General features: G+C 44.1%; 1 protein-coding gene across 4 annotated transcripts in view; it reads right to left on the bottom strand.

The window, feature by feature from the left end:
* Window positions 1-22,079, bottom strand: part of Vps13d (vacuolar protein sorting 13 homolog D) — a 223,693-nt gene that overhangs the window by 137,992 nt on the left and 63,622 nt on the right. For all 4 annotated transcript variants that reach the window (XM_055615224.1, XM_055615225.1, XM_055615226.1 and 1 more), the window contains exons 30-39: window positions 20,530-20,742; window positions 16,538-16,800; window positions 15,414-15,547; window positions 12,041-12,196; window positions 9,937-10,147; window positions 9,248-9,322; window positions 6,721-6,927; window positions 5,169-5,258; window positions 2,987-3,127; window positions 1,721-1,843 (exon numbers count right to left, since the gene is read on the bottom strand). In XM_055615224.1, the coding sequence (XP_055471199.1) occupies window positions 1,721-1,843; window positions 2,987-3,127; window positions 5,169-5,258; window positions 6,721-6,927; window positions 9,248-9,322; window positions 9,937-10,147; window positions 12,041-12,196; window positions 15,414-15,547; window positions 16,538-16,800; window positions 20,530-20,742 (1,613 nt within the window). The remainder of the gene's footprint in view (window positions 1-1,720; window positions 1,844-2,986; window positions 3,128-5,168; window positions 5,259-6,720; window positions 6,928-9,247; window positions 9,323-9,936; window positions 10,148-12,040; window positions 12,197-15,413; window positions 15,548-16,537; window positions 16,801-20,529; window positions 20,743-22,079) is intronic.

Below are 22,079 nucleotides of genomic sequence, written 5' to 3'. Positions count from 1 at the left end.
GGTACGGATTTTAGGAGAGAGATGCCATTCCAGCTGGGTAAGAGTCAGCCTGGCCTCCAGCTTCCAACAGTCCTTTTGCAGGGTTCATAGTGCTAAATTCTAAACCCATTATAAGCATCATAAAAACACATGATTTTTTTTCATAGACTAATCAATGGAGTAATACCACAGAGGTTTACTGTAGAATCAGCCCTTACTGCAAGGCCCACCACCAAGGCAATACAAGCTAATATGCTCTCTTCCCTGATAACAATACAGTGAAATAGCAGAGGGTCCACGGTTTCTTAAGCTGGGCTGTAAGGGCTAATCCTACAGCTATCCTCAATAAAAAGCCTAACTTTTGGGATAAACATGGCTAAAAATCTCAAATGAGATTTGAGTAGCTCAACACGGTTGAAAGCTACTAACTTGAAAGCCAATGCTACATATACTGTGGGAGGCGTCTTAGAAGGCTACCAGGAATTCTCAATAAAAAGATGTTTCCTGTTTAGGTATATCAGCTTCAGGTGGCTAAAATAGTATATCACATCAGCCTCACTAACTATAAAATTAAAGCTTTAATATAGACAGCGATTTATTAACAACAGAGAGAGGAGAAAGTGTAAGGAAAAAAAAAAAGGCCCAGCCTTTTTTCCAGTGCATTGGGCCTCCCTAGAGCCGGTCCCCAGCACAAAGCTATCTTCAGAACCACATGCTCTTGGACATCCTACAAAGATTACTTAAGAGTGTTCTGGACAGGTGAGGTTACTTTTGTGCCACACAAACTGAGGAGGGTTAGGGAGCTGAAGATGTGGGTCAGCTCTGGCTCCTTGGACTCAGTAGTCAAGAGCCTGAGAACACAGCACAAGCGCAGCCAAGCGGCTTTGTCTTTCCTTCTAGAAGCAGGAGGCAGTATGCTCACACAGCCAAGGAGGGGCAACAGCACAAATGCTTCCTAGCTAAGAAAGCCCATCTTCCTGGGACTGTTTGCAGACCAGATGGAATATTTAAGTATTCATGAGCTATGAGAAGTCCCGCTATGACTCCCCAAAGAAACTGTACTGAAAGAGTTGAGGCTGAGCTGAATTTGGATGACAACGGCTTGTGGAACAACCAGGACCCATGGTGTCTGTCACCATCTCCCCAGCTCTGAGGCAAACAGAGCTCCATGCTGAGGCATTCATCAGGACAGAAAACATCAACCACAGAGAAACACTGACTCCTTCCACAAGAGGCCCTATTCAATTCCTTTATGCTCTTTGAACAATTCAGGTCCCCCCTTTTAAAAACGTTTTTCCACTTGGGATCTTGCCTTCCCTCTTTCCAAGAATACATACAAACCCTCTAGCACTAGCTCTAGATGTTTTTATAACCCAGTTTTTTTAAAATCCTGTCAACTGAAAAACCAATTGTTTTCGCCCAAGTAAAAATAAAGCAATCAACAGCGAGTCATGACACACTCTCCAGCACACCAGCTCATCTTCAGTGTCGGCAGAAATCAAGAGTAACGTTTTGCAGATGCCTTCTCCCCCATGTCGATGGAATCAGAGCCTGCATTAACGGTTCAGTAGTTTGAGCCAGAAAACTGTCTTTTACAAGACTAAACCAAACAACAGAGGCCTGTCAGAACTTCCTATGGCATTCTCCACACAGAATGAGCATTCTGTCTGCAGCTCTCAGTGAAGCACTGCTCTGCAGATTAACACTTGTCCCCGAAGACATGTGCAGCTAAGACTCTTACTTTGTCCAAAGCATGGCGGATCCACAGAGGAGCCCATCCAGTCTTCTGACTTGGTTGACTCTGGTTCCTTGTCTTCTTTACAGTAATCCGCCAACCAGGACTCCTTGGTACTTACATACTGATCTAGAAAGAATTCCGTAAAGACATTAAGAAGGGAGATAGGAAAAGGTAAAAGATTCATGTCAAATAATTTCAATTCTTTTGAAAGCCTCATGTAGGAGGCTTTTACTGTATGCCTCCTACATGCTGGACCTATGCAAGATGCTGAAAAGACTAGACCCTAGAGACTGCAATTCTACATGGAAGAGATTAAAGCAATCAGAAGAACTACCTCCACGAAGCCTCCCATGAGGTGAAAGGCTAAAGCAAAGACAGAAATAACATATTAGGGGGCAGAGAAGGGCACATTTACTCTGCTTTGGCAAAAGTGGGTGGTGATAGGATGTATACCAAAGTCCAAGGAAGTCTTCTGAGAGGTAGAGACCTTTGTTCTGCTTCTTAAAAAAGTGAACAGAGATTCAATGAGACTGAGGACAGAGTGGCATCCTAGGGAAAGGGACAAGCAGGTGCAAAGACTCAAAGACATTAAAGTACACGGCACATGGGCAAACGCTGACTGTAATGCTGTCGCTCCAGTGCACATTCTGCAGAAAGGACACAGTGGAGAAATCCAGACTCTAGGAACGTACATGTCAGGGCCACCAAAGAAACTTTAAGAATGCCTGTCATTGGCTTGGCAATTCTTTAAGCAAGCCATTTTCAGAGTGAGGTCGGTGTGACAATCTACAGGGACTAGCACAGAGAACTAACTTATTCTGCTCAAGTCATACCTGAGAGAACCACTCTGAAATTGGGCATTGTGGCATATACCTGTAATTCCAGCCACTTTTGCAGAAGTGTGACTTTGAGACTAGCCTGGGCTATATATCAAAACCTTGTTTCAGAAACAAACAAAAACCCCTCTGTCACTAACATAAACGAATCTACCCTCGCCTTTAGGATATTTAGTGAACCTCACTGGCAAGCATTATGAGGAGAAAGTTCACCCAGACCCTTTATGGTCCCTAAAAAGCCTCAGCTCTTGCTTGGCCACTGAGAGCATTAACTTAGGGTCCCTGCACTAGGGCTCACTAGGAAAGCAGCCATGATGACTAAGTGATACCAGGCACAGGGCCAAGCATTTGCCCACCTGGCATCCTTGTCTGCAGGCTAGGGACTCATGGTACAGAGAAGATGCTAGCCTAAAACAGGCAGCTTTCCACTCACCAATCAATACAGAAGTGATGTTGATATCCAGGCGGGGTTTGGCCTTGGCCTCCAGCTTCAGTCGAGGAGGATGGAGACGACTAGCTGCCTGTTGTTGCCAGGATACAGAGCACGGCCATGGCTCAATAAATGGCTCCCAGCCTAAAAGAATGCAGGAAATAAAACATCTGTTCGGCAGATACCGATGGTTTATAGGGAACAGTGTTCCTGAATGCTTAGCAAGGACAGACTACAGTTTAATGGCTCCGACTCAGTCTCACAATGAAAGCACCACCTTTTGCTACGAGTCATCCTACAGATGCCTGCTGTCCGGGGAACATGCCTGGAAGAGCATGAACACTCCCGACCATGCTCTTCTTGAGGTGGCAGGAAGCAGGGTGGGGAGAACACATGCTAGGTTTCATTAAAGTTAGGACCCCTCTCCCTCAGTTGAGACAGGAAAAAGAGCTGCAGACTTAGGTTAGAAGAGAGAACCAGTGGCTTTAGCTAAGAGCTCCTATTCACCCTGCTCCTGGAGGATCCATCGGCTGGCTCAACGACACATTTGCAGGCTCATTAGCCTAACTTTCTCAGGTTCTAAACACGTTACATGTACAAGACAAATTGAAACAAGATGTTTATACAATTTAAAGGAAATACTACCACAAGTACTCATGTAGTTGTTCAACCTGAAAAGCAGAAAATCAAGCTGGGAAAGGTGGCATACGTCTTAATTCCAGAACTTGGGAAGCAGAAGCAGAAGGTAAAATTCTGTTGAGTTCAAGACCAGCCAAGTGAAGACAATAAATTCCAGGACAGCAGGGGCTACACAGAGGGACCCTGTGTCCTCTCCCCCTCCACAGGGGGAGAGGAGGAAAAGAAGAGGAGAAGAAGAATGAAGAGAATGAGGAGGAGGAAAAGGAGAAGAGGAAGAAGAAGAAGAAATAGAAAATGACAAGTCCCTTTAAAGTCAGAGTGCTAACTAACCCACCTCCTTCCTGACAACCTCCTCCCTACCCCCTGCAACCATGTGCATGGACTGTTCTCTACTCCCTTGTCTATCTTATGCTTTTAGACTTTACACTTCTTAATAGGTTGGCTTGCCCTGTCTATGAATAGATGGACACACGACACATAAATGGAACGACATATTGTTTCTTTTTCTTTTCTTTCGTTCTTTTTTTTTTTTTTTTTTTGCCAACCTGTCAAAAAAAACAAAACAAAACAAAAAAAAAAAACCCTTATTCCTTGTATAGCCTCATGCTCTCCTGCCAGCTGCTTTTGGAGCAGGTGCTTTCTGGGTTGGGGTCTTCTCCCCTTCTGACCTTTGGCAGGAAGTGGTGGCTTCTGGCCTGCAGCCTTCTGGGCAGGGGCATTTTGGGAAACAGCCTTCTTGCCTGGGCCCATCTATATTCTTTTCAAGATTTTTCTGTCCTCAGAACACATTTGGCCACATTGTTGAGCACACTATGGCAATAAACTGATGAAACCCACTGGGTGTCTTTTACCAGTGAGCAGCGATCCATCAGTCCACCAGTGGACACACAATTTGCCCACCTTACTCCTCAAAGATGTTCACTGAATTCTAGTTTCATTGCTACTGGGAAGAATATTACCATGAACAGCTTTGCCCGTGTGTGTTAGTTTTAGTGCACAGACCTGGAAGGGGCATGCTGATCAGCTGTTAATATGCTTGTGTTCAACTTCACTAGGTCCAAACTACAGGAATTACAATTTTACTAACAGAAACTGTGTCTCACTTGCACCCCAGTATGTAGTAGTGCCATACTTCACTTCTGCCTCACTGATGAGTATAAAAATCCCAAATGTTGTGGTACAGGCACTCAGGGGGCAGAAGCAGGAGGATTTCCTTGAGTTCTAGGCCAGCCTTAACTCAGTAAATCACAGACTAACCTGAGCTACAGAATAAGAGCTTGTTTCAAAACAAATATACAAACAAAACCAAAGATACTCTCAAGTCTTCAAGACCAGTGTACTAACTTTAGAAAGATTTGTAAGTATAGTCAAAACATATCAAAACTACTCTTTTAAAAAATAGGAAATCTGTGCTTGTGTGCCTCTTGTTGTTTCTCAGTCTCATCCCACCCCACCCTTTTCTCATGTCAAATGTATGCAGCAACAGGCCCTGTACACATTTAAGTTTATTCTTTAAATTCTACAATAATACATGCTTTGTACTGACCTGACAGTGCACGATTATAATAATCTCCAGAAAGGGTAAAGTGGGCATAGCCCTCAGGGCTAGTTCTTATGTGTTGAAGAAAATTCAGACCTGCAACAGAAGCAAATCTCACTACAGAGGCAGAAGCAAGGCTGACCTCCCCAGACAAACTGCATTTCAGATACTAGTAAACCTGGAACCAACAGTCTCACAGGACAGCACGTATAACTATAGCATTCTGTCCACCACGAAAGTCTGTGTACTAATTTTCATGTTTTATTACCATTTATAACCAGTACAGTCAAATATTATTATCTTGTGCTGGAGAGACGACTCAGTGGTTAAGAGCATTGGCAGCTCTTCCAGAGGACCTGAGTTCAATTCCTAGCACCCACATGCAGATCACGACTGTATGTAACTCCAGTTTCAGGGACATGGAGAGCTTTTCTGGCCTCCATAGGTACCAGGCATATAGTGGTGCATATACATACTTGCAGGCAAAACACCCATACACACACACACACACACACACACACACACACACACACACACACACCACAAACACACATATACACATGTATGTATGTTATATGTATGTATTATCTTACTTCATGAGGTTTTGGCACTCCCCTAAGCACTGTATCTAAAACATGCTCTCACTCCCTCTGTCTCCACCCCCAGCACACAGGTATAGCCAAAGCCTTAGTAACCTAAAAAGGTATTTCTCCCTGAACGCAGGGAGAGAGGGCAATTAACAAGAAAAGGCATGTCCTGCTAACGTTAGCTTAAATTGCTCTTAGTGCCTTAATTCTTTGAGAATTTCTAACATTTTGATCATATTTATCCCCAATTCCTTCCCCTAACTCCTCCCAGATCCACCGTGACCTCATCCCTACCCCCAGGCAACAATGAACCCTCTTTTCTTTTTTTTTTTTAAACCCATCAACTTCAATTTGAGCTGCCCACATACTCCTGGGCGTGGGGCCATCAGATTTGGATGGTGGACCTACCAGGAACCACACCCTTAAAGAAAACTGTCCCATTCTATTCCTGAGCTATAGGCTGAAGCCACATATGGGAAATAAAATTTTAAATAAATTGGGCATTCCTTCCTTGTACACACTTGAGGACGTCTTACTTTCCTTGGCTCTCCCTTGAGAGCCCATACCCATGCCCTCAGGTGTCACTTTCTTGGGTGCCTCTCTCTGCCCTAACCCTTCTGCTTAAGCCCATACTCAAATATCTTTACTAAGCCTCAACTCTACTTAGTTAAAAAAAAAAAGTCTGGCTCATGCCTTTAATCCCAACACTTAGGAGACAGAGGAAGATGGATCTCTGAGTTCAAGGCCAGCCTGGTCTACAGAGCAAGATGGCCAGGGCTACACAGAGAAACTGTCTTGAAAAATAAAACAAACAAACAAACAAACAAAAACCTGCAAACCATGTTAAACTATTAAATTTACCTGAACCATAAAGTAAAGGAAAACAAAAATACATGGAAAAGGTAAAAGGCAGGCCCTAAGACCTGCCCAGCACTGGGCTGCTGAAGGAGCCCACAGCCAGGCACACTCACGGGAGAAGGTAAGCTCTGCCAGAGGCACATCGCAGTCCATGCAGTCATCAATGAAGCAGATGCACACGCTCTCAGCCTTGACCTCCACTCCTGAGATTCGTGGGGCCGGCATGACCCCTGGGTTGTCTCTGCTGCTGGAGGCCAGGGACAGGGACTTCAGGGGCTCCGCATTCTTAAACAGCCAACTTGCCGCCTTCTTCAGCTGGCCTTCAAGAAAATCAGAAGGTGAGCAGTTCCACCATTTCCCAAAGCTTTATGGGAACCTGCGAGCAGCCCAAGAGGGTTGTATACAAAAGGACCCCTACGCTGGGGTAAGGTGGTGGGGGCGGGTGTAACAGAAATTCTGTTCTCGAGCACACAGAGTAAGCTCCTGGCGGCTGTACAACTTCAACTCAAGTTGATGACACCTTCCCTGCTCTAAATCCCAACGTACCCTCCTGTGCCTTCTGTGAAAAGAAAGAGGAGGGGATGGGGTTGGGGAAGGAGCGGAGGTGTCCAGAGTCTCAAGGACACTTGGTATGCAAGTTTCATCTCCACTTTAGTTCTGCACATACTGATGTTAACTATCCTCAAATGTCTTACTCTGTACAGTTTGCTTCTCAGTCACAAACTCCCTGAGAGCAGAGAACAAAATGAGACACACTTGTGCATGTGCACACATATATCTGTGTGTGAGAGAGGACTGTTAATACCACCTGCCTGAATAACAACCAGAATGCTAACACCCTCTTGACCCCAAGAAAAGAAAAAGAAGGAAAGCACAGAGATAAAAGAGGAATAAGAGAAAGCTAGAGAGATGGCTCAGAAGTTAAGAGCACTGTCTGCTCTTGCAGAGGTCCTGAGCTCAATTCCCAGCAACCACATGGTGGCTCACAACCATCTGTAATGAGATCTGGTGCCCTCTTCAGGCACACATGCAGGCAGATCATTGTATACAGAATAAATAAATCTTAAAAAAAAAAAAAAAAAGAATTGTTCAAAAAAGAGAGAGAGAAGAGAAAGGAGTAGGAAGTAGGAGAAGGGAGGGAAGTGGGGGAAAGCAATGTCACCCTACACTCAGAACTCAGAATGTGGGCCAATTCACCTGCTTGAGGGCCTGGGCTCTGGAGCAAGGTGACCTGGCTCTAAACTGGCTCTGCCCTTCCCTGCTACTGAACAGTGGACAAGCTGTTCGATCTCTCTATGCCCTGCAGCACTAAGAGGAACAACAGAAAGAGGAAATAAGTTCTCAGAGCAGAGCCTGGTAAGTGAGCCTGGCTTTAGAGCTGTTATTTTCATCTGGTGGAATAATGGAACTAAGTGGCTTTAGTTCACTAACACAGAAATCTAAAAGGTTCTTAGAACATGGGAGAAAATATGTTTGAATAGTTAAAAAAAGAATAAAAAAAATCACAGGATAATTAGACATGATGAGGTATAAAGTCAAATCAAAAAGCAATGATGAATGAGTGAAAACAAAACTGAGGTACAGCTTAGGCCAACAGCAATGGATAAACCAGGCCAGGTTCCTTAACCTGTCTGAGCTAGTTTCCTCATCTGAAGTACAAACAGCAATGGCTATTTCTAAGAGTGAGGAGACATCACAAGCTCAGAGCCAGGTTGGGGACAGGAATTGAGCTCAAAGTGCTCGCCTACTGGGTTTCTGCACCAGCACTGCATAAAACCAGGCAAGGGGGCTCAGACCTGTAATCCTAGTGCTAGGGAGATAGAGATGAGAGGATCAGGAGTTCAAGAGCATCCTACGCTACATAAGGCGTTCAAGGCTGACTTGGACAACATGACGCTCTGATGATAAATAAAACAAAGATGAGCCCAGTCAGATGGCTCAGGGGATAAAGGCACTTGCTGCTAAGTCTGACAACTTGAGTTCAATCCCCAAGACCCACATGAAGCAAGGAGTCATCTATCTCCAAGTTGTCCTCTGACCTCCATACACACACAGTGGCACATGTGCACCACAAATGTACACCCACACAAATAAAGAAATCTAACAGGTGTTCGTTTGTTTGTTTGCTTGCTTACTTAAAAGACTAGAGACAGAGCTCTAAGCTCAGCACATGATCATGGCTGAGACTATCAGAGCCACCACCATTACCAGTACCACCAGTAACCACGACTAACGGTAACTGCCCATAGCCAGGGCCTCCTACTGGAGCTTCACAGATAAGGAAGTACTAGCACTAAGAGGCTCAGTGACTTGCCCAGAGTTCTTTAAGAGCAGCTGATGTGGGGCAGAGGAAGAATCTGGTCCACACAAGCCAGGTCGACAGACAACCTCCTGATCACAGAAAACCCTTTGGTGGGATCACAACTACTGCCAAACAAGAATAATGCCCAGCCCCACCACCCAACACCACCACTACCACCACCACCACCCACCCCCCCAGCACCAGGATACACAGGGCTACTTGAATATTCATATTCTCTCTTTCCCTCTCTCTCTCCCTCTGATGGAACTGAGGAGGAAATGAGAAGCAAGCATATGGTCAAGACAAACAGCAGATAATGGAAGCCACATCCAAATTACCTTGACAAACCAGAAGAGCCTTGCGACAGTCATCCATGCTGAAGCCCAGCTCCTGCAGTCTAGCCAGCTGTAACTCTAGGAGACAATTTCATACAGATTACACGATAGTCTGATGGAAGGGGTGGCTAATACCATTTCCTTTCTTGTAGCAAAATGAGCTCCTAGTGAGTGTAGGCCTCTGTCATGTGTAGCTTAGACTTTCCCATCATTCCCTCACATTAGATCTTTAAAAGCAGAAAACTACCATTTAGTGTGTGCAACACCACTTCAGAGTTTTCAGAGGAAAAGTCTCAATTTTTAAAACTAAACTTGAAGATGAGCCATAGAGCTCCACTTGAGTTGTGAGTTGTGAGGGGAAACCCAGCTGCAAGCTGGAGCAGTTACTGTGGGATCTTTGTTTTTAAATTTAAAAAAGGGAGGGGATCATATTTATGATTTACAATCATACTTAATGACAATTAGAATATGAACAATTCAACTGTGCATGAGAAAACTGGAAAAGTTAAGAGGGGTGGTGTTACCAGTATGGTGGGTAATTCCAGTAATAAGGAGGCCGAGGCAGGAGGAATGGCGTAAGTTTGAGAGCAGCACGGATGGTGTATGACATAGCAGAGATGTAGAGTAAAAACATGAGGGAGCAGAATATGTATTATTAAGAAGACTGACTGAGTTTCCGATTAGACACCTACCCAAGACAGGATCTAAGGTGTGTCTTGACCCTTCTCTGACATCCTCTCCAATTCGGGGTGCCCCTGGGAGGCAACTGCTGACAGAATCTGCCTCCGTGGCTGCCGTGTCTGGCACTGCAGCACTAGCTTGCTCCGGGATGGATTTTGCAATGGCAAGAAACAGCTGAACATCATTATAGGAGAGTCTGATATCCAGGGCTTGTAACTGAATCTAATGGAATGTAAAAGGTAGCAAAAGTTTTAAAGTTACTTTTGGTTTTGTGCTCACACATCACTCAAACATAATTCCTATGTTATGTCCCAGAAGTCCAGATATCACTACAACATTCTCACTTAAAAGATTGCAAAGATCTTGAAATTAAGCAAATGATGATGAGGTAATACATCTCAGTCATCAGATAAGTCGCAAAACTGAATGATATTTTTTTTTAAAAAATCACTAAACTTGAATAATTCTCAGAGCAATTAATACCACATAAGCTAGGAATAAGCTGTAGGTAAGGACCATCTATTAGTAACATTTTGTTAATCTATTTTACATAGACCTAATACATTTTTTCTAAGTCTCTGAAATGAACTGATCAACTGTGATTGATAGCTTTGTCAACTTGACACAACCTATAGTTACCTGGAGGAGAGTCTCAGTTGGGGACTGACTGTATTGAGACCTGTATTGGACAGGTCTCAGAAGGTGTGTCTTAAGTTAAATGGTGTGGAAAAACCCAGACTAGTGTGGGTGGTCCCATTCCCTAGGCAGGAAGTGCCAAAGCATGTGAGAGTGAAGAAATCAAGCTGAGTACAAGCAAGAAAGCAATCATGTATGCACTCGCTTCGCTCTGCTCGCGACTGTGGATACGATGTGATTACCTGTCTGAAGTTTCTGCCTAGAACTCATTACAACGTTGACCCATAACCTAAAATTGTAAGATGAAACAAACCCTTTTCTCCCCTAAGTTGCTTTTCGTCAGGATATTTCATCACAGCAACAGAACTGAAACTAAGACACCAACAAAATGGATCTCTTTGCCTCCTATATTGCCCACACTCAGAGATAAGGTAGGAGAATCAGGAGTTCCAGATCAGCCTACCGACACAAGACCCTATCAATAACAACAGAAACAGTAATAATACTGTTATTAATAAAATAACAGTGAAAATATTTTCTTTTTCAAACATAAGCTTATGTTGGCCAAGTGTGGAACTGGCATTTCTGAAATGTACTCCTCCTCAGAGTTGAGCTATACATTCTACTGGGTGAGGGTGGCACAGACACTATGAGCAGCCAACACTACACAGGGTGCAAAGCTCTGTGAAGGGGTCTTACTCAGTTTTTCCTGGTGAGGTACTGCTGAAATTGAAAAGCAACACGGCTTTTCTCTTTGGGGTCCTTATGATTTAAGAGAACTGATTAACTATCGCCTTCTTATCAAAAACACATGGCTTAGAGAGATGGCTCAGCAGTTCAGAGCACTTATTGCTCTTCCAGAGAACCTCAGTTCAGTTCCCAATACCCAAACTAGGTAGCTCACAACTGACTTTAACTCCAGCTTTTTTCTGGCCTCTAAGCATTCACAGACACACAGATAAACAGTCACAGATACATAGATATACACAGACAGACAGACAGATAGATAGACAGACACACATAAATACAATGAAATAAAATCTTTAAAAGAAACTGATATCAAGAATACCAGAGTTTTAACCCTCCCTTGCCTGGGTTCAGCTTCAGTCCTCACCTACCTCAACAACCTAGTGAGTCCTAGTGAGACCTTTAGCTTCTGCCCTAACTCAGCTTCTGGACCTGGAATCTCCTCCTTCCTCTGCTGGCTTATATCCTACCCGGCCCCCTGACTTCCCAATCCAGCAGTACTCTACCCACAAGGAATATTCTTACCTATATTGAGTTCTGCTTTCTGGCAGCTTTTACAGAAGTTCTAACGGATACTAGCCTATTAAAGGGTCTATTATCCTTGTCCACACTGAAAGATCTTAGGTGACATCACCTTTACTTTGTATCTCTGAGGTCACTACAATGGCACTAGACTCAAGAGTGTCTGCTAAGGGAAGCAAGGTCAACCATGGGTTGACCATTCAGCATCACCTCTAGAACAGGTGGAAAATCATCACTGTCGAAAGCATCCATCAGCCCGGAACTATCCTGGTACGAAGAGTTCCCCACCAGTTCCACTTGAATTTGCACTGGATCCACAATTGAAAGAGCTGTGTCCTGCTCATTCCCTAGTCGGCAGGAAAACACCTGAAAATAAAATACAGTACAGCAAACATTACAGTCCGCCTTGGGAGGCTTTACCGCTTAGCAGCATCAGCGGACTGTCTCTGGAGCCGGCAGCTCTGCGTTTTCACAGGACCCGAACCAGCAGCAAAGATCTGGGCTGCCACTCTAGCCTGTGGCCAAGAGTAGGTGCAGTGGTTCACCTGCAGGAAAGTGTTCCTAATTCATCTACAATGGCTTAGAGATCTCCTACTCTCTGACTCAATGATCTCACTTCTCGCTAGGAACTAGCCTAAGGAAATAATGCAAAATATAGAAAACTTCACTAACCATTTTAATAGTTGAGAGAGACAGGCAGACAGAGAACCTGAAATTACAGCATATCTACATCTGCAGTCACTTAGAGATGGGACCTTAGCCCTTGACAGACTGAGGCAGGAGAACTACAAGTTTCAGGCCAGCCTGGGCTATACAGCAAGACTCTGAATGCAGAAACACCAAACAGCAGGAAAAGAGGGAAGTAGAGAAAACACAATTGAAAAGACTGTGCAGAGGTGGGCAGTGGTGGAGCATGCCTTTAATCTGTAGGAAGATCAGCACACCACAGGTCATGTAAAAATACAGCCCCATCAAAACAGTATCGAGCTAGGCATGGAGACTCATACCTATAATCCCAACACTGGGAAAGCTGAGTCAGGAGGACTTAGACTCAAGGCCAGCCTGTACTATATACTGGGACCCTGTTTCAAATGAACAAAAGAACAATAATAATATAATATTGATTTTCTTTTAAGGACAGGAGAGAACACACCAAAATAACAATAGAAATTATATGTGAGACAGGTAATTTCCCTTCCTTTCAGGGTTTCTAATTTAAAGTGCATCATTATCGAAGCTGAGGGACAGGTACATAGGAGCTCATTATATTAGACCTCATGCTCTGCATGAGATAAGCTACAATGCTAACAAACAAATATGCTTCAAGGAAGTAAGAGGGACTTCCATTCTGGGACCAAATTATTTTATGTGTTCAAAAGGAGAATGGAGGGGAAAAGGGAGCATTCATTACTCATCTCCCCACAAGCCTCTGTCCTTGTGGGGCATTTCTTAGCACTATGGAAACCAGGGGACCTCAAAGCCCTTCACCATATTCAGATTACTGTATTATACTTCATCAAGTCTCTCCAATGATCACCAAAGAAATCCTAAAACTGAAACCTGGTTGTACCAACTAGAAAACTGGGTATCTCAAATATTTTACCAAATATTTCGTTTTTCTGAGACACTGAAGCAAGAAAGTTTCTTCTTCTCTTTGGGGGGGGCTTCAGCTACACAAAGCCCAACAGTACTGATAGTTCCTTAATCAATAACCACAATGCCCCACTCAAAGCTGGCCTTGTCATAGCCTGGAAAGCTGACAATCTGCAATTCTAGGATCAACTCTAATATCTGAGCATGTCCCAAATTGAGCATTAACCTTACAGAAGCAAGTGGTCAAAGAGAATGCCCTCCCACCTACCCCCACTGCCACCCAGTTTTATTCAGCTACATCTGAACCCAAAAGGCTTACAGTGAAAATGAGTAACAGCAATGGGAGTAATACAAAGTTCCATCAGAAGGGGAAGTTCCATCTAAAAAGGTCCACAACTCCCTTTTCCTAATACCTTTCTATCTTCCCTACCTCTGGTCAGTGAGTTGGAAAGGAGGTAGAAGCGTTTAAGGACACTAAATAACGTAGGTTTTGGAAAATCTAAGCCTACACATTGCCTTTTCTAAGTAGGGCTCCCCAGGGCCTGGATCTTCACAGGACAGTACTCAGTGGGAGCCAAGAGGATTCAAGGCAAGCAGGACCACTGCCTCAACTGTGCAAACTGGCCATGGAGTTTTTCTAAGGCTTTAGAGAAAAAAATATTAATTTTCCCTTTTCCTTCAGGGAACACACAAAATCCAATTGTACCTGGTGATCCACTCATTAATCAATCCCCATCTGGATCTTAATTCAAAACCCTCCTTGAGTGATGATGGGGGAGATTTTATAGTGTAATTATGTTAACTTAGCATATAAGAAGAGGCTCTGTGGTACATGCATTTCAGCACTGGTAAGAAACACTGCATAAACCCTGATGTGGGGAAGATGAGGCAGGCAGAACCAGGCCACCCAACAAAGTGCTGATGGAAATGGAAACTAACAGGGTATCCCTGACTTGTCTTTGTGTGTGCACAGCCTCACAATGGAGGATGAACACGAGAGAGTAAGCAAGCTACTGGACTGGAGGAAAAAGCAAGAGTCCCTTTACTGAACAATGTTTCCCTAAGAAAGGCTCAGGAGGCCATGTTGGATATGATGGCATAGGTTTGCAATCCCAGCCTCTGGTGAGGCTAAAGCAGAAGAATCAAAAGTTCAAGGCTAACATAGGTAACTGAGATGATCAATAGAAAAGGACTGAGCTGAGCAGAGAATGAGCCAACGTCAGTTGGCAGAATGCCTGCCTAACATGCACAAGACCTTAGGTTCAATCCAAAGCAACACACACACTAGAACCATATTAAATATAAATTATATATACATATATTTATAACCATATTACACATAAGTTATATACATATACCATGTGTACATAATATGTATAAATTATATACATACGTGTGTGTATAGCACATATACTATATACATCCACACATATATAAATCACTTACTATATATCTGTCTATATACAAATTACATATATACACTATATATAACATATATACTATGTCATATTATATACACAGTATATATTGATTTAAATCATATAGAAATACTACATATCTGTGTATATGATAATCCATTTTCTATATAGGTATATACATGTATACATTATATATCATATATAAATTACAAACACACTATATATTTTTATAACTGTATATATATATACATATACAGTTATATATGTATATACTATATGTGTTTTTATAACCATATATATATAAATTACATACACACATAAAGACAGAGTTTGGGGTCTTTTCCCAGTCCTACTGACTCAGAAGCTCTGGAGGTCGGGCCTAGCCAACAGTATGACATAAAAAGAGATAGGCTAGAGATGTAGTTTAATGGTAAAGTGCTTGCCTAAACATTCACAGGGCACTCAGTTCCATTCCTAGCACTGAAAAAATATGCATTCAGGAGACAAATTCTTTTCCAGATGTTGCTCTCTGGAGCCCAACATGCAGTACTATGGTCAACACATAAACTTACCTCAATGCCAAACAAACTTCCTGAAAAGGGGCGATCAACAAAGCGGGGCTTATAGGTGAGCACTGTGGTGCCTTTCAGAATAATGGCATTGGTGTCAAAGCAGGATACATCTTCAACAACCACAAACTCCGTGCCTGCCAAGAACAGCATCATCAGTCAAGCAAAGAAGCTGGCATCAGCTGGTTGTGCCAACACAACTGGCACAGTTGTACCATGTGAGAAAAACTATTGTTCGTTCTCTAGGACAGCTTTCAACAACCTGCTTCACTGTCATCCCTGACTCAGAATCTGGAAAGCACAGTTAAGCTGACAGAAAGGACCAGAATATATCTCCTCTCTTAGACCTGATGTTCAAGACAGACAGAGGAATGACATCCCAGTCATTGTGGAAGGCCCACAATACTCTGGGGTTAAGAAAGGTATCCCCAGCTATAGAGGTGGCTCAGTGGCTAAGAGCACCGTCTGCTCGTCCAGAGATCTTGAGTTCAATTCCCAGCAACCACATGATGGTGTAGAACCCTCTGTAATGGAATCTGATCCCCTCTCCGGCTGTGCATGAAAAGAGCACTCATATACATGAAATATGTGAATAAATACTTTTTAAAAAGAGCATCTCTTCTCCAAAGGACTGAGAATCCAAGGAAGAACAGTCAGAGGGGTTGGTCAGGAAGCACGGGTATCAGGGCCGCTTGGACAGCTGCTCACGCTGCCCACAGGAGTGTAGACCATTGATGTCCAGCTGCCACTGTTAGGAGTGCTGGCAGCTTCTACTCCTTGTGTCTGAAAGACTACTCACACTCAGTTTTCATCACACACAAAAAGTATTAAGCTAGGTGTACTGGTTTACACCAAAAATCCCAGCACTTGGGAGGCAAATTCCAGGCCAGCCTATGATAAGGTGAGATCCACCGGGAAGGAAGAGAGGAAGGGAGGGAGGAAAGAAGGAAGGAAGGAAAGATGGAAAGACAGACAGACTGACTAACTGACTTTAATTGCAGATCTTGTTGTTTGCGGCCAGCCTGATCTGTGTGAGATCCTGTCTCAAAAAATAGAAGCTGTCCTGGAAGACAGGTCTGAGCTAACATTGAAACTAATAATCAGTGAAGCACACTATGAGCAATCACCTGTTACATTGACCTTGACCTCCAGGTGTCTCTCATTGGACACAGGGAGGGAAGACCTCTTGGTGACTACTCCACTCTTAACCGTTTTGGGGACAACAGCAGATTCACTGCTGGCATTGCGGTGGCGTGCAGGAGTGACATTTTGTTTCTTAATATCACTGGGAGTGTGCAGGAAGTCATGGACCAACAGCAGCCAGTCAAATATGAGAAACACGCGGAGATTGTTGAGAACAACAGTGAAACAGGAGGAATCCTTCGTAGATCTATAAGAAAGAAAATAGAAAGAAAATACAATCAAAAAGAGAAATACAGTATTTCAATCACCTCCAAGGCCTTACTCAAGCCCAGTAAGTAGCAATTCAGTATTGTTCTTCTGTTTTTATGTTATCCCTATGTTATGCAAGGTGGCCTCAAATGCCAGGACTGCTTCAGGCTGCTGTGTGACTGAGAATTCAGGTACACAGCCTCATGCCAGGCCCCATTCCAGCATTTCTTAAACTGCTGGCTTTGAGCATGGAAATACTCTGAGCACTGCTTTATGAGCACACAAAGTATAAGAGCTCTCTGGAGGTTAGTCACATGTTTTAAAGAATTTGTTTTATATTTATGAGTGTTTTGCCTGCATGTATGTCTGTGTTCCTTGTGCATGCCCAAGTGCCCAGTCAGAAGACCTGAATGGATCCTCTGGAACTGGAGTTACAGACCGTTGTAACCCACCACATGGGTGCTAGGAACTGAACCCAGGTCTTCTCCAAAAGTGACAAGAGTTCTTAATCGATGAACCATCTCTCCAGTCCCTCATTAAAAAAACAAAAAAAAAAAAAAACAAAAACAAAAAAAAAGGACTTTATTTAAGAAGGCAAGAAAGCAGTGCCCTCAACTAACCTGATTCCACAAGAGGCATTTGGCAGTGTCTAGAGCCACTGTTGTCTTTAATAATAATCATTACTATTAATTGAGAGGGCACAGTTGGCACGTGGTAGGCAGAGCTGGGATGCCCCTAGCTGTGCCACTATGCACAGGACAGCATGACCTGAAATACAAGTGCAGGCTAAGCACCCCAATCCAAGTACACAAGTGCTCAAATCTGACTAGAGAGCCTTTGGATGTTCTCAGTTTTGCTGTTATGTGTATGTATGTGGGTGTTTTCCCTGTATGTCTTTGCACCACATGCGTACAGTGCCCAAGGAGGCCAGAAAAGGGCCTTGGTCCTCTGGGACAGGAGTTACCATGGGTTATGAGTCATCATTTGAGTTCTAGGAATGAAACTTGGGCCCTCTGCAAAAGCAGCCTTAACTGCTGAGCCATCTTTCCAGGCCCTGGATATCTGAACATTTACAAGAGGTATTTGACTGGCAATGCCTATGCAAATTCTCCAAAATACCAAACTCTGGGATGTTCCTGGCCCTAGACACTTCTTTCAAGGACTGGAGAACCTGCAGTGCTATGCTGGGAAAGGCTGATCTGGTGGGTAAAGCGGAGGCTTTGAAGTCAAGAGACCCACACTAAAATCGTGACACTCTCAAGCTGTGTTATCCTGGGTGTGTCAACCCATTTCCTCATATATAAAATGAGCAATACTAACACGGAAGGAGAAAGCACCCAGCACACAGCAGGTGTTCTCCAAATGTCTGCTTCTTTCCTGACTGGAAGGTCTAGGGTTGATGAGGCTTTCAGAAGCTCAGGACTGCTTCACAAATGCCACATTCACATACCAGTGCTGTCTGGCTTCTTTTGCTACAACTAACCTCAGACCCCAGTCTTTTAGCCTGAGAAGAGGACATTAGCCATAGGTAGATAGCAAATGCCCTAGAGTGGAAATGGGATAGAGGGAAAGGCAGGGGACAGGAACTTGTTTTATAGTCTTCAATATTCCCAAGAAAGACTCTGAGGTCTGGCCTGAAACTACAGTGTCCTCAGGGCAATGGCCAGCCCTACTACCACATTAGCAGGCAGAAGAGGGAGACAAGAGACAGGCTGGGGACAGTTCACAGGGTCCGGGGGTTGACCCTGACTTTGTGAAATGACCCTGGCTCTGGGTGCACATTTATTGACCCCCGGCCTGTTTGGGAAAGGCTGCTTTCTCCAGTCTCATTTCTGCTAACTCTGGCTTAGTGCCTCTAGCTAAAGGGCATGGCAAAGCACAGCTCCTTCTCACATACAGCATTTGTCACAGAAACACTCTACCCTTTTGTAATGGACAAAAAATGTTGCTCTCAGTAAAAATTTTTCCAGCCCATTTGAGCAGAGACTGTCAGAACTCTAACTGGAAAAGTCAGCGTGTCAGACCCTGTTTCTGGAAAATATTTCAAGCCTTTAAACACTGTGAAGTGATTTATATTTGACATACAAAATCCCAACAGAAGAACAATTCTTCCTGAAGCAGTTCGCTTCTCTTACTAACAAGAGCACTTCTGTTAGCAAGAGCCAAGGTAAGAATTGATTGTTTGGCTCCATAAAATTATATGCCTTTACTATATGAGCAGAATAACACTTCAGGTCTTTTGTATATTAAAGACATGATGGGGAGGGTCAAAGAGATGACTATTTAGGCAGCCAAGATTAGTAACAATAAAGCAAATACCAAAGCCCTCCTCTGCAGGAGGACCAAATACATGGACACCTCCTGCTCTGAGAAACCTCTTCAAAGGGGCTGCCAAACACACCCATCATATCCCAAAGCTGCACTCAGCCAGTTACAGAGGCCAGAGGGACTCAGCTTTGATACCGGAGGCCTAGATCTATCTGTTACTACTAGACGTTTAAGCTGTAACCTACCAAGTCAGTTGGACCCTCTCCAGGCATCTATCTCTGCATGTGTAAAGGAGAGTGAAGTTGCCCAGGTTTGCAGATCTGGAAGGGTTCAACTGGCAATAGGTAAGGTGCCTACTCAAGGCAGGGACCAGCAGGAAGTCACTAGCATTGCCACTGTTAGGTTCCTGATGTCCGCACAGGGGCTAAAATGTCTCCTTTGCTAGGCCCCCTAAAGGCCTATGGAGAGACTAAGACCTCCTCCCTTCAAAAGCTAAACTCTGAGGAACGCTGAGAACACACTGAAACTACAGCTATACAAGTTCAAGAAGAACTAAGTCATAAGAATCTTGCACAAGCTGTGACAGCAGTAACAGCAGCAGCTGCCTCAGGTGCCAACTAACTCTGGGTGACTCAGCTCTTACCCCTGCCCAAGGATGGAAGGACAGGTTGTTTGAACTTTGGGCTATTCCATAAGAAAGATACATGAGCCTCAGAGCTCAGCAAGGATACATAGCTATGAACGAGGAAGACTAAGCCTCAGGGTTAAGGTCTATCAGATTCTAGACCAACTTTCCTCCCCTCCCAGGTCCTCTGCCTCCCATAATACCAGAACCGGAGAGGCTTGAATAACTAACTGTTCAGGTCAAAACCACCTTTCCTTTCATGTCGACCAAAAGGTTTTTGGCTTGGGTTTTTTCCTTAAACTCACACAATTTCTTACTTCCCCAAGTCACTTTACAAATTAAAGTTTACAAGGAGGTTGATTTGGAGGATCGGGCTCAATGCCAAAGTACTTTTTTTTTTTTAAGCAACAGAGACACCTTTTGGTGAATCCATGATACTGCAAAAGAGCAGGAGCTGTTAACACAGCATAGTGCCGGTGAGGGGTAGCGAGTGCTGGTGAGTGAGTGCCTATCACTCACTGGTGATCCTCCAACTGCCTATCTTTAGTTTCCCTTTGATGATCTAAAGCCACATGGACTTCACCCATGGCCAAGAAAGGAAATATTTCCATAAAGAAAAGCACAGATCGGGGGCAAAGTGTGCTGGTACATGCCTGTAATACAGCACTGGGGAAGTGGAAGCAGATACTGACTTCAAGGAAAGCCTGGGCTACACAGTAAATTTCAAGCCAGCCTGGGCTACACAGTGAGACATATTTGGAGGGTAAGGGATGCAGGGCAGGGAACAACACGGATAGAAAAAGGAAGGCAGAGCTGGCCATCAGCCTCCACTACCTGAGATGCAGTTCAATCTGAATGGAGCCCTGGGTGGCGCTGCTGCTCTTGGAGGGCTGAAAGATACAGTTGAAGACATTGGTCATGCCAGGGCTGGGCTTCTGCCCAGCATAGCGCGTGTCAAATGCCATCATGGAGTGGGAAACCAAGTTAATGGACTTGGTCTGGTTGGAAAAACTCTCATAGAGCAGCTTACACTTCTTAAAGTCAAATCTGAAAGGGAAGAAAGCAAACGAGCAGTTAAGTACAGCCCTACCTTACAGAACTAAGTCCACGTGTGGAACAGGAGCAAGGTCATCAGCGTGTCAGAGTGCCCTTGATCTGAGGTCCTGCACTGGTTCTGTCCACAGGTCACTCAAAATGCAACAGTGGTACTGTGCCTCAACCTTCTCCAGTTGCGGAGAGATTATATCCCCAGCAATGCATGAGGAGTAACAATACAGCCAGTCTGTCATGTCCCATCCTAGGCTAAGAAAGCCATGCTAAGTCATAATCCACAGTGGACATCAGGATCTCTTTTAACCTTCAACTGTGAAATTATAGCTTACCTGAGGCTTCTCTCTCTCCAGAGTCAGCCTGCACATCTGTGCAAGACAGCTATAGCTCACTAGAAGCAAGCTGAACATATCCTACTCTGTACTCTGGGAAAGTAAGTCAACTAGTCCACCAATAAGAAGTGTATCCAAACCCACTTCCTTTTTTTGGAAAAAGAGAAGTTGCAAAACGACTAGTAGTTGCCCAGTACCATTATGATACACACAGAATCATTCAGCGTTGAAAAACTAAAGGTACAGCCAGGCATCAGAAGAGTAGCTGGCTCACCATGGCATGGCTTCCCTCAGCTAAGTGGGAGCAGGCCACACAGGCGTTCAACAGAAAGACAAGCTAGAAGTCAGGGTGCGCAGACAAACATGACGAGTCTTGACACCCCATTTTCACATGTAAACCAACTCTCCAGCCATAAAACCTTGGGCTTGTAAAATAAAAAGATAAAAAATAAAAATAAAAAACAAAATAAATCATCACCAGCAATCTATCTGGAAAACTGGAGTATCCACTGTCCCGCTTAGAGGGAAGACAGGGAGGGCTTTCAAGATAAGAGCACAATGTGCTCTTCAAAATCCCACTCCAGGCTTCTACCCCACAGATTTCCACAGCTGCCCTAGCAAACAAGCGCCGGAAGCTAATTACCAAGCCAGTACATGCCCATCAAGGGAGCAGGCATTATGTTGCTTCTAGAGGTTTCCAAGTAGCCCAGTACTGCCATTTTTCAAAGCAGTTCTCATTCATAGTCTCTGTCTGTCTGTCTGTCTACCTGTCTATCTCTGTCTGGAATTCTCTCAATTTTAAAACATTGACCCACGAGGCAGTCACCAGGGACATTCTGCCCAGAACTGTGCCAAAACTGGACAGACACAGGACAAGATGCTTCACGCCCCCTTGACACTAGTGGGACCATGCTCCAGCTCCAAGTGTAGAAGAGCACCAAAATGCCACCTGAGGCTATTCCAGAGCTCTTTACTTTTCAGTCTGCCCTGTACATGGGGTTC

Source organism: Psammomys obesus, unplaced genomic scaffold (genome assembly GCF_907164565.1).
Source record: "Psammomys obesus unplaced genomic scaffold, mPsaObe1.curated_primary_1811, whole genome shotgun sequence".
Classification (NCBI taxonomy): domain Eukaryota; kingdom Metazoa; phylum Chordata; class Mammalia; order Rodentia; family Muridae; genus Psammomys; species Psammomys obesus.
The sequence above is the reverse complement of the archived record's forward strand: the minus strand, read 5'-3'. Positions and strand labels throughout refer to the sequence as shown.